At 33.9% G+C, this 12871-nt stretch overlaps 1 protein-coding gene across 2 annotated transcripts in view; it reads right to left on the bottom strand.

Moving 5' to 3' along the window:
- Positions 1 to 4328: 4328 nt before the first annotated feature.
- LOC137245437 (SET and MYND domain-containing protein 4-like) overlaps positions 4329 to 12871 on the bottom strand; it is a 42245-nt gene continuing 33702 nt past the window's right edge. For both annotated transcript variants that reach the window (XM_067776105.1, XM_067776106.1), the window contains 3 exons: positions 12019 to 12464; positions 6392 to 6728; positions 4329 to 4778 (listed from right to left, as the gene is read on the bottom strand). In XM_067776105.1, the coding sequence (XP_067632206.1) occupies positions 4513 to 4778; positions 6392 to 6728; positions 12019 to 12464 (1049 nt within the window). In that variant the 3' untranslated portion in view covers positions 4329 to 4512. The remainder of the gene's footprint in view (positions 4779 to 6391; positions 6729 to 12018; positions 12465 to 12871) is intronic.

Below are 12871 nucleotides of genomic sequence, written 5' to 3'. Positions count from 1 at the left end.
GAATTTTATTTGTTGAAATCGAGAATATGAGGTCCTATGAGTTCTTGGCAACGTCTGGGGTGCCACAAGTTAGTATTCTCGGTCCAATCTTATTTGTTATCTTCATTAATTACGTCGGCTTATATTTAAAGCATTCAAATTATTTACTTTATGCTGATGATTTAAAACTGTTTAGGCGAATCACCTCTGTATCTGATGCATTGCTCCTACAGAGAGATTTGGATGGTCTTAATGTGTGGACTTTTAATACTCATCTGAGACTTAACAGTAGCAAATGTTGGCATATCACGTTTTCTAGATCTACGAGTGCGCTTACGTCAACATACTATATCGCTAATACATATCTTGCCCCGGTCAAAGAATTTCGTGATCTTGGTGTCATTTTCGACTCTTCGTTCACTTTCGTTAACCATGTTAACTATCTTATGCCAAAAGCGTATGCTAATTTAGCTTTTTTACGGCGTTATGCGAAGGATTTTAAGGACCCATACACTAGGAGTATATTGTATAATTCATTAGTGCGATCTAAATTAGAGTACGCCTCTATCATATGGAATCCCATTTACAGCACATACTCTGGTAGAATTGAAAGGGTTCAACGTAAATTCATTCGATTTGCCCTCCTACCCCTTCATTTTGTTAATCCCCTACCACCTTATATAAACAGATGCACGCTTATAAATATTATGCCACTGCATGTCAGACGTTCAGTACAACATTTAATGTTTATTTACGATATTATCTCTGGTACTATTGATTGCTCAACTCTGTTGGGGCAGTTAAATTTTCTAGTTCCTAGTAGATCTCTACGCTCTCATAATATATTCTACGGTGAAGTTCTGAGAACCAATTACCTTAGCTTTGCCCCTCTCACAAGATGTATCGAAGAGCTTAATATAATTTCTAGAATGATAAATCTTGACTTTGCAATGCCCAGGCCTTTGTTTAAGTTACGGATTGAGTCTTACTATCGAGAAAATGTATCTCATCCTTGAATTAATTTTAGTTATTTAGTTTTAAGTTAATTTGCAATCTTGTAAATCTAGTCAGTAAGGTTTCTGCCATTGACTCAATAAATATGAATATGAATATGAAAAATGTCTGAGTTTTTATTCCGAAGCTGCCTAGTTTACTGAATTTAATATTTTTCGTTTGTTCATAAAAAAAAAAAAAAATAAATGTAAGGCGCGATAACCTCCGAAGAGATCTAAGGCCGAGCTTCTCTTCCAATTTGCGTCGTGCTCCTCTTGATTTTTCCCTACAAATTGGCCGGACGGGACCTACATGTTTTATGCCGACTCCGAACGGCATCTGCAAGGCAGATGAGTTTTCACTGAGAGCTTTTCATGGCAGAAATACAATCGGAGCGCTTGCCAGACACTGCCGAGGGGCGACCCCGCTTAGAAAAATTTTCTTCTAATTGAAAAATCTTATTTCTAAAATTTTGATGTTGCTTTGCCCGGGAGTTGAACCGGTGTGATAGGCGGAGCACGCTACCATCACACCACGGTGGCCGCCATCAAATTGGAGTCATACTCGTAAAAGACTCTAAGGTGATAGCATTTTTGAAGCTGATATTTTTCGGACCCATATTGAACTCCAGAACTGTAAGAGAATGTTTAAAGGGTATACATATATACACAAACAAAGCTACCCATCAAACATGCTCACGCGCTCATAATTTAAGAATCCGAAACGAGTCCAAAATAAGTGGGCAATGTAGGAATCAGAAAAGGGTCGAAACGCGTAGGAGTGTAAAAGACAATTTAATTTTTGTCTTTTATTTAACGGCCTAAAAGCTCCTAACCTATCATGCAAAAATAATCATTTATCAACTACTTATGTATGTTCGTCACAGCGAGTTTGGAACAAATTTTGAAAATTTGTTACGACAATTTTTCATTTTCATACAAAATGAATTACATTTGTACATTATTATTACCCTTGCTATTCTTTTTTTGTATAAGCATCGACGTTTTTCCGCTCATGGAAGCTTCTCGACATTTTTAATGTGACCGCAAAGCTGCCACGCTCTGTCCAGGTGTGTCGAACTATATATGACCCCAATAAGCGCTGACGATGCCTAATAAATAGGCCATGTAGGTGTCAGATAATCAGAGTTTATTAGAGTTAACAAGTAAGAACGGGACTGTCTTCGGCTGTGCCGAAGACTTCATACCTTTCATGAATGGGGCTGAACAATAATCTTATCCCGTTCGTAATCTCCGAATAATCGGATGTATAAGATAAGAAATATATAGTGAACAGATCTACATACCTTAACGATTTTTAAGATAAATATAAAATAAAAAACAGGTAGGTACTTTGTGTGAGGATGCAGTTTCAGGTTTTTTGTGGTCTGCGTGTAAAAACTATGACTACGAATCACGTATTTCAACAATATATGACGTAAACGTAACTATTTGATGAAATTTGATGAATTTTGAAGCTTCTAGCCGTAAAAAGGGGGCAAAAATTAGAGTTTATATGGGGTATATAATATATATACCACCGATCTCTATGATTTTTTCAGACAACCATATGTGCTATATACGTAAGCAATCAGTGAAATTTGAAGCTTATAGCTGTTAAAATGGGGTAGAAATTGCGAAAAGTTTCTTATCTGAACAATCGGTTGTATGAGATATATACTATATATACAACCGATCTCTATGATTTTTTCAGACAACAATATATGCTATATACGTAAGCAATCGGTGAAATTTGAAGCTTATAGCTGTTAAAATGGGGTAAAAATTGCGAAGTTTCTTATCTGAACAATCGGTTGTATGAGATATATACTATATATACGACCGATCTCATAAATTTTTTCAGGCAACAATATGTGCAATATACGAAAGTATATGGTGAAGTTTGAAGCTTCAATCTGTTAAATTGGGTAAGATATTACAAAAATCCTCTTTTTCTGAAAAATCGGTTGTATGGAGGATATATGCTATAGTGGTCCGATCCGGTCGGTTCCGACAAATGTCTAATCGGACACCCAAATACACCCGCTCACCAAATTTTATCAAGATATCTCAAAAATTGAGGGACTAGTTTGCATACAAACAGACAGACGGACAGACGGACATGGCTAAATCAACTCAGCTCTTCAACCTGATTATTTCGGTATACTTAATGGTGGGTCTATCTATTTTCCTTTAAGGACATACAATTTTCGGTTTCGTGACGAAATTAATATACCATTTCATTTTCATGAAAGGTATAAAAATGACGCCGGAGAGTTCCAGTAGAGTATAATATGAGCTGTTTAAACGCCTCTAAGACTTGTATCGGACTCTTATTTAGGCTCAAATGATATACGTTAATAGGCTCATATAGGAGGAACATTGCAAGAAGGGAAATACATTGGTTTCGGCCACCCAAATGAGCACATACCGACTGCAAACGCACAAATTTAGATATTTTTCCGACTCTTCTTTGACTTAAAATGTTTACTGGGTAAACTTAAATTTTTGCAACGGCATGCATTATTGGCTAAATATTTTTGCAAAACGCTGGATTACAGATTAAAACTAATTCAACCGATAGCGTAATGGATAACTACCCACCAATATAGGACAAATTGGGCACATTTTGAATTGAATTTGTTTGTTTCCCATATTTTCCAAAAGATTATTTTTACCCTTCTTTTGGGTAAATATTTGGGTATTTACTAGGGCTGTGAACTGCATCCCGATAAACCGGATATTCGAATAACCGGATAGCTAAGCAAAAAATCTGGCTATCCAGATATCCGGATTCATAAATGGGAAATCCGGATATCCGTATGTCCGAATACTGGAATATAAAAGTTGAATATCTGCATATCAGAATTGAACGAAGCAAACATCGAAAACTTATTCACAAAATATGTTGATTATTAAATTAACGTCAAAAATTAAAAAGCTACAATTTTACAAACAAGTGAAAATAAGAACAGTGCCATTTGTTTATATTGTGAAAAAACCCTGTTAATTGATTTAAATGCCCAACGAATTTATTGTTATTAATGTTAAATAAACATATATGGTACATAAATTGTTTGCTTTCACTGGATATCCAAAAATAAGGTTATTAGCCCGATCTTCATATATCCGGATAGTTTCACAAGCGAATATTAACCGGATATCCATGTCGTCCGATTTTATCCGTGTAAACGGATATCCGTATGGATATTCGAATATGCAGATAGTCCCAGCCCTAGTATTTACCCATTTTTACCATATATAACCAATTTACCGGGTATTTACCATTTGGGTATTTATCGCTTTCCCATCTCTACTTATAACTACTTTTTAACTAGACAAAGCAGAAAAACTACATTATGTATGCAATTTCAACGCAAACGCTTTTAGCAAATTTTATTCATTCAAAAGCACATTGTATATGTATTAAAAAGGAAACAAAAACGAATTTATTTTAACAATAAAAATGGTTGAAAAAAAAATTTAGTGATTTCATATACTTTTACGGATGCATTTTTACGGTCATACCGCATAAAGGGGTTTAGTAATCAGGATCAATATAATCTTTATAATAATTCAAAAATAATGTTTGATATTCATCTGGCAATATATAAATTGCCTTTAGCATTTCAGTTGTTTCGGTTTGTGTTGGTTTATATTTATTCATGGCAATTACATCCCACAGAAAAGTTAGAATAGCGACATATTCAAGAGATTGTGAGGTATAGTCAGCGGCAGTGAAGCTTAAACAAAATTTTAGAATTTTCACGATTTTATTTAGTTGACCATCAGTAAATTTACAGCCACCTAAATGAGAATGTGTATGACATGAGAATACATTAGATTAAGATTTGCGTAACGTTTTACAAGACGGTGCCCACCAAATTATTATCAAAAATCAGAGGTGGTATCAAAAGACGCGTTTCGACCTCCGTTTTTAGCATCCGAAAGCGATAATTAAAATTTTTATTTCTGTCGAAAGATATAAGCAAAAAATCGGTTGAAATTTTCATGAGGTTGTTGTATTTTGCCAGATTTGTTGTACACACACAAGGTGTTTTTCGCGCATTTAACTTTTATCCCCAACTCGGTGTTGGACCCAACCGAAGGCCGCCAAAGCAGAAAAGTGTTCTGTGTACAAAAAAAAACTATGGATCGAGACCTATGTTTCTGACCTTCTCGGTGCGATTTTATGTTTTTATACTCCGCATGCTTTGCACACAGAGTATATTAACTTTGATTGGATAACGGTTTGTTGTACAGGTATAAAGGAATCAAGATAGATATAGACTTCCATATATCAAAATCAGTGGTATTGAACAAAATTTTATTGAGCCATGTCCGTCCGTCCGTCTGTCCGTTAGATATTGAGATATCTTCACCAAATTTGGTACACGAGCTTATCTGGGCCCATAATAGATTGGTATTGAAAATGAGCGAAATCGGATGATAACCACGCACACTTTTTATATATATAACATTTTGGAAAACACAAAAAACCTGATTAATTAGTAAATAATACACCTAGAATGTTGAAAATTTTAAAATGGGCGTGGCACCGCCCACTTGTGATATCAATTTTACAAATGTTATTAGTCATAAATCAAAAATCGTAGAGGTTGCCTTTACTATAAGGAATGCTTTGAAGAAAAATTAACGATATCGGTTAAGGACCACGCCCACTTTTATATAAAAGATTTCTAAAAAAGTCGTGGACGAATAAAATATGCTATTCCTTTGCAAAAAAGAGCTTTATATCAATGGTATTTCATTTCCCAAGTGGATTTATAACAATAAATAGGAAAAACTTCAAATTTAAAAAAATGGGCGTGGCACCGCCCCTTTTATGACAAAGCAATTTTCTATGTTTCGGGAGCCATAACTCGAAGAAAAATTAACTTATCGTAATAAAATTGGGTACACAAGTTTTCCCTATAGCAGTAAATATTTCTAGTAAAAATGGACGAAATCGGTTAAGGACCCCGTCTACTTTTACATAAAAGATCTTTAAAAGGGTCGTGGACGAAAATAATGAGCTATAACTTAAAAAAAAAAAGTTCTGAATCAATGATATTTAACTTATCAAGTTTTATTGTAAGTGGAAATGGGGAGACGTTTTTCTTTTAAACGCGCGGTCACGTGTTATGTCGAAAAGTAATTTATCTGAAATGAAATGTGCAATTGAAGCTCACGCTGAGTATATAATGTTCGGTTACACCCGAACTTAGACACCTTTACTTGTTTTGTAAATCTTTCGACAGAAATAAAATTTTTAATTTCCGCTTTCGGATTCTAAAAATGGAAACGCAACTTTTGATACCACCTTTGATAATTTTTGATAAAAATTACGTGGTGACCGTTGTAAAACGTTACCAAGATTTGTAAGGATGAGTGATATATTAATTTTAAATTCTCCTTACCTACGTAGGCGTCAATACAACTACTTGCCAAATCTAGTCCCATTGCATTTTTCAGGGCATGCGGACCCAACAAGATATTTTCAACCATTTCATAAATGTGAAATAGTTCGATCAGCTTTTCTGTGCTAGTAGTTATGTGTTTTAGTAAATATTTAAATTTTTTATACCATTTAAAATTCTGAGTTTTAGTGCAATACGTGCAAGTTACTGCATTCAATGGTACATGGCCGCATTCATCATCCTTTACCCACCAGTTCAAAGATTTTTTCCCATTAGCATTTGGCACAAATTCTTTACGGCATTTGGGATTTTGGCATTTATATAAATAACGTTTCAACTAGAAGATAGAAAATAAATATTTTTTAATCAACTTTTTTTGTAAAGAATTTTTTTTTTAAATACAAATCGTTAGTTTAATTCACAAAGACCCTAACCAGCAGATTCTTCGAAAATATGTTTTTCACATATTTTGGTATGATATAATAAAATACACGCCCAGTAAAAATTTTGGAACCAAAATAACAGAGTTACGACATTTTTAAAAAGCAATATCTGCATATAGTGAAAGTGAAAATAAAACAATCCCTTATTTTCGGGATTTTGTGCATATAGTTGCTGTTGTTATTGCTAAAGCGATAAAGACACTCCCCGAGGGTTTTGTGGAGTGTTATCGCTGTTGATGGTCCTTTGTCGGATATAGATCCGGTTATAGATTCCGGTAACCATTAACCCGACCATCTCGGGATTGTGCAAGAAGTATCATTGCATTGCAAACTTGCAAATAATATTTTTTTTTTTTTCAATATACGAACAAAATACACGGCTATACATTTGCTACGTCACTGTACAATACGCAACATTTAAACCCGTAGTTAATTTTTTAAATATTGAATAGCAAATCAGTTACTGTCAATACAAAATGAGGGAGTTCAGAATTTTGAGGTTGGAAACGTTGCTATAGCTAAGCTGAGGATCATGAGCAAATTTTTTCATTTTAAATTTTTTCCTTTGCACTTTTTCTTCTATTTTGTCAGTTGATGATTTGCTATTCAATATTGAAAAAATAAAATAATTAAAAAAAAATTTTTTTAGTTAAACGGTTTTATTGAAAACAATACAATAAAACGTGCATTCGAGACGATCGACCAAAACTTAATGCTGAAAAAGCTTTCTTACATTGGCGTTTCTGGTATAGAACTAAAATGGTTTCAAGACTTCCTAATTAACAGATACCAAAGAACCGTGATTGGAACGTCCGTATCGGATAAAAGGGAGGTACCTGTTGGTCTACCTCAAGGGTCTGTGCTGGCACCCATACTGTTCAATATATATATTAATGATATAACTAGCTCCATAAAGCACTGTGAAATAAAATTGTTTGCGGAAGATACTTTGCTGATGATAAGTGGGAACAATGTTACTGAAATATATGCTAAGCTGCAAGAAGATCTTAACAGCGTATATAGTTGGTTATGCGTTAACAGACTGAAACTGAATGTCAACAAAACGAAATTTATGGTTATATCTAGACGCAATTTTCAAAACAGTGAGCTACAAAACTTAAATACAAATCACGAACTAATTGAAAAAGTCAGCACCATAAAATACTTGGGAATAAAAATAGATGATAAGCTGAATTTCAACGAGCACGTGGATTGTACGGTAGGAAAAATTGCGAAAGTTATATTTTACACAAAAAACCTGCAAATGTTTAAATAGAAAGTATAAAATTATCCTCTACAGATCTATAATCGAACCTCATTTTATTGCCCAACTATATTTTTAATCTTGCGAGATAGTCAGATCTACAAGCTACAAAACTAACAGAACCGAGCTATAAGATTCATTCTCAAAAAACGGTATGACACACCTCTCAGAGACATGCTATGCTCTCTTAATTGGCTTAGCATTAGACAGCAACTTTTTTATTATACCATGAATATTATTAAAAACATAATAGAAGGAACTTTGCCTGCGTATTTGGGGACTAATATAAAATATGTAAAAGATATGCACCCTGTAAATACTCGTAATAAAAATGATTTTAATCTGCCGGCTTACAAAACTGAAGCAGATAAATGTAATCTGTATTATAAAGGTCTTAAATCCTATAATGAACTACCGAATGATATTGAATCATGTCATTCCAATAAATTTAAACAAAAATTGTACAATTATTGTAGAACAATACCAATTTAGTGCTGGACAGGCGGGATTCCATAGCATCGATAGAAGTGCAACGAAACTATTCTGCTATGTAGCGCCAAGACTTTCAAGCTCTTGTACGCATACAAAAAAGGTTGCCGAAGCACATGAAACGCATCACTCGATTAACTCAGTGCATCGCCGTGCAGATGTTGCCTTCGCGCTTTACTAACATGCGTAAAATGCCTACATAATACACTAGCACAACACATTGTTCGCATGATCTGGAAGTCTCCCATCCATAGTACTCTAAGGTAGGGCATAGATGTAACTATTCTAGATTGCATAGTCCAGAAGACAATTATAAACATGTAAAATAGATTTAAGTTAGGCTTAGGAAAGCCGTAATAAATAAATAAATAAATACTTACATGAAGTACTAATAACACTAAAAGCACTGGGTACTAGTCATCACACTCCTCATCAATCTAGGGCGTTGATCAGACAATTAAATAAAAGCGTTGGGCGCGTGAAATTTCTAAAAATGTGAGGCGCACCATAACTTTATAAGGTTCAGTTGGTCTTACTTATGACTATCAATAGAAATTTGACGCGTCCAACGCTTTTATTTAATTGTCTGATCAACGCCCTAGATTGATGAGGACTAGTACCTAGGACCTACCTAATTATTTTCTAGCTTATAGTATTATTATTATTTCATGTAAGTATTGTTTTCAATAAAACCGTTTAACTTAAAATTATTATTTTTTTTAATTATTTGATTTTCAAGTTTTTAGTCTTTATTTAATTGCCTATTATTTTTCATTCTATTTAGTTCATTTAGTGATTCATTATTACAAGGACTCTTTCCTGACAATTTGTTACAATTTAAGTCCTCAATACATAATCCTTCCAAGGACTTTACTCAACTCTGCGCCACGTATGCTTGTCCCTCCTCCAACTCCAAAATATTTTGATGTCACTTCTACCGGACTGTATGTAATATTTGTTCCAAATATGAGCCAAATCTGACATTATAGGTCGCTTTCTATTCATGTATGTATTATGTGTTCCAAACAGGAGCCAAGTCGGACCACAAATACGATTTTTGTGAATATCTCGATCCTTGCGCCACATAGCGGTGATTTTTTCTTATTATTGCATTGTCATCGGGTTCTGAACTATATTCTAAGTTTCAAACTTGTAGCTTATCGGGAAGTTACTTAAATAAAATAAAAATAAAAATAAAAAAAAAAATAAAAAAATTACAAAAAAGTGTTGTCCAGCCTGTCAAGTCAACCTAAATATTTATATAATATTAATAAACTACGGTGTTCGATGTTGTGTTTTTTGCAATGACTTAGCAAATGCATAGCCGTATATTTTGTTAGTGTACTGTAAAAATATGCGATGGACGTTTGCAATGCAACGATGCTAGACCATTTGCACAAAATCCTGAACTCTCCTAATGTGGAACGAAAAAATTTAAAATGAAAATGTTTCTACCGATCTGAAACGTATATTTGCAATAGCAAGGTTTCCAATGTTAACTAAACAAAATTCTAAACTTCCTTAGTGGTTTTCGCTTTTTTTGTACAATTTCAAATTGTTGGTTAGAGCCTTTGTGAACTAAGCTTACGAAATTTAATTATTATTTATCTTATTTTACGAAATTCCCGCTGTAGGTATGTTACATGAGACGATTAAAATACACATGCATTCGAAGGTTTAAAAAAATTGTTCCCGGGGAGTCGGACTAGTACCAGATTCTTATACTAAAGAAAAAAAGAATGAGTTTCTATGATCTAAGGAGATTTTTAGCTCCACCTCTTCGAGGGGTTGCCTGTACAATTTATAGCTTATCCAATCTAATTGTGAGCCGAGGCGAATTTCGTTACAAATATGAGGTGGAATGGGCTACTGAGATGTGTAAATAAATTTCCGAAAGGACGTTTTTGAAAAAAAAAAAAAATCTTTGTACGGCGCGCCGCGGCGTTCTTCAAACAAACAAACTCTAATATAATCCGTTTTATAAAAATTTGCTTAAATAGTACGTTTTCGAAACGGCACCCAAAAGGGGCGGATATTTCACTCAGCAGTAGGTATAATCTTTAATCCTCCTAGCTCCACCTTTCTCTCAAAACGAGTTTTTGGTACTGATGGAATGGGCCACGATTCCTGCCAATGGTTGCAAATGAAAGGTGTGTGCTTGATATACGGAATCGCTTAAAACTAACGAAACAAAATAACGAAAAGCTGCCATAGCCAAATATTGTCAATACATTTTGAAATTTTTAATATACATTTTTGTTGGATGAAATTGTTTTGTTGTTTTAGCGATAAATATACTCCCCGAAGGGCAGTGGTGGATCCTCACAATTTTATTACATTCCAAAAACTTGTAAATTTCACGAATGACAACTATAAGTTAGTTTAACTTAATGTCAACTTACTTCCCTAAGCGCCATCTGTTGGTAAGTAGCTAAATGGTTAGATGTCGTTTTCAAATTGAACATACATATGCCTCTAGTGTTCAACGGTAGCAAATTACCATGGTGAGAAATCTTTCTAATAGTAATCTGTGAGAAATTGCAATTCATTTCATATTTGCCAAAAATATGCATTTAAATATATTTTGCTAGAATTTGCCAAGGTGCCTTGTAATTGCATTTCAATTTTATTATCGTGTGTGAAATTAAGAAAATTAAGTCGAATCATGTGTAAGATTTTTTTACGAAGATTTTTAACATTAATGTTCTCCTTTAAAGCTTTAACATAATATGAGTAAGTAGAGTACTATTTCATCTAACTACCCCAACCCTAAATGGCAAACCTACTCAAAAATGTCCCTATTGTAATGGGGAGTGAAATACCTTTCGTTTGATACCCATGTCGGCATATATCATGCATTTATTTAAATTTCGAATAGGTGGCAACCTTGTGAAACATTCTAATGATCGGTTGAGCCGTTCCCGAGATCGTTCGGCTATAACATACAAATATACAAATATACAAGAATTGCTCGGTGAAAGTTATAAGATACATATTTTTATAAAAATATCGAAAATAATGAAGGTCGAAGCAAAACTTAGCAAAAACTGCAAAAATCTGAGTGATGATGACTTTTGTAGATGAGTGTAGATATGCATGTGTGTTTGTATGAAAAATGTTAAGGTCACTTTATCTTACTTAAAAAGTTGACTTAAATCGCCCCCGCCCCCTCCCAAATTGTGCTGGATCCGCCCCTGCCGAAGGGTAGTATGTTCCGATGACAAGCTCCATTAAGTTACCACCCCGACCATCTCGAACACGTTTCAAATATTATCACATTGAACCTTCAACACTTTTTTCACATATTCTAATGAAATTGTTAATACCTTTAAGAACGGAGTTATGCCAGTTTTATAAATCGATATATGAATGCAGTGAAAGTGAAAAACATTGTTCTCCCAGTATAAATTGTATTATAAACTAAATCTTACATAATGTGCATCAGGATCTTTTCGTTGACAGTATACACAAGTACATTTGAAATTATAGGTATTTTCTAAATGATTCCGGCGTTCATCTCTCACCGAGTTACGATAAGTTGTGGTATAGCAGTTAAAAATTTCAGCACCTTTTTCAATATCCTTTTCAGCTGATGCATAAAAATTTCTTCCAGAAAATTTATGACGCATCGTTGGAGCACATGCATGATTACAAATGCTTAGATATGGCGCATTTACAGCGCAAACTTCTGAAACTTCACAAAAAACGTGTAAAAAACCACGTCGTAGATGAAATGGTTTTGTCCATAATTCGGGTAGTAAGAGCAATCCTGTGAAATTACTTGAGGATGATAATAAATCGTAGCAAGTTGGTATAATGGAAGTAGACGTATGTGCATTGACTATAAATTGTCCAATATGTCGAAATACCAGCGCACCTAAAATTAAAATTTAACACATACAATTAAAACAGGAATTGCAAATTTAAATTTATACAAAACAAGTAAAGGTGTCTAAGTTCGGGTGTAACCGAACATTATATACCCAGCGTGAGCTTAAATTGTAGATTTCATTTCAGATAAATTACTTTTCTACATAACACGTGGCACCGCCCGTTTAAAAGAAAAATGTCTCCCCATTTCCTCTTAAAATAAAACTTGATAAGTGAAATATCATTGATTCAAAACTATTTTTTGCTAAGTTATAATTTATTATTTTCGACTACGACCCTTTTAAAAATTCTTTATATAAAAGTGGGCGTGGTCTTTAACAGACCTCATCCATTTTTTCTAGAAATATTTCTTGCAAAAATTTGTGTGCCCAATTTTATTACGATCCGTTAATT

Source organism: Eurosta solidaginis, chromosome 3 (assembly GCF_040869045.1).
Source record: "Eurosta solidaginis isolate ZX-2024a chromosome 3, ASM4086904v1, whole genome shotgun sequence".
Taxonomy (NCBI): domain Eukaryota; kingdom Metazoa; phylum Arthropoda; class Insecta; order Diptera; family Tephritidae; genus Eurosta; species Eurosta solidaginis.
The sequence above is the reverse complement of the archived record's forward strand: the minus strand, read 5'-3'. Positions and strand labels throughout refer to the sequence as shown.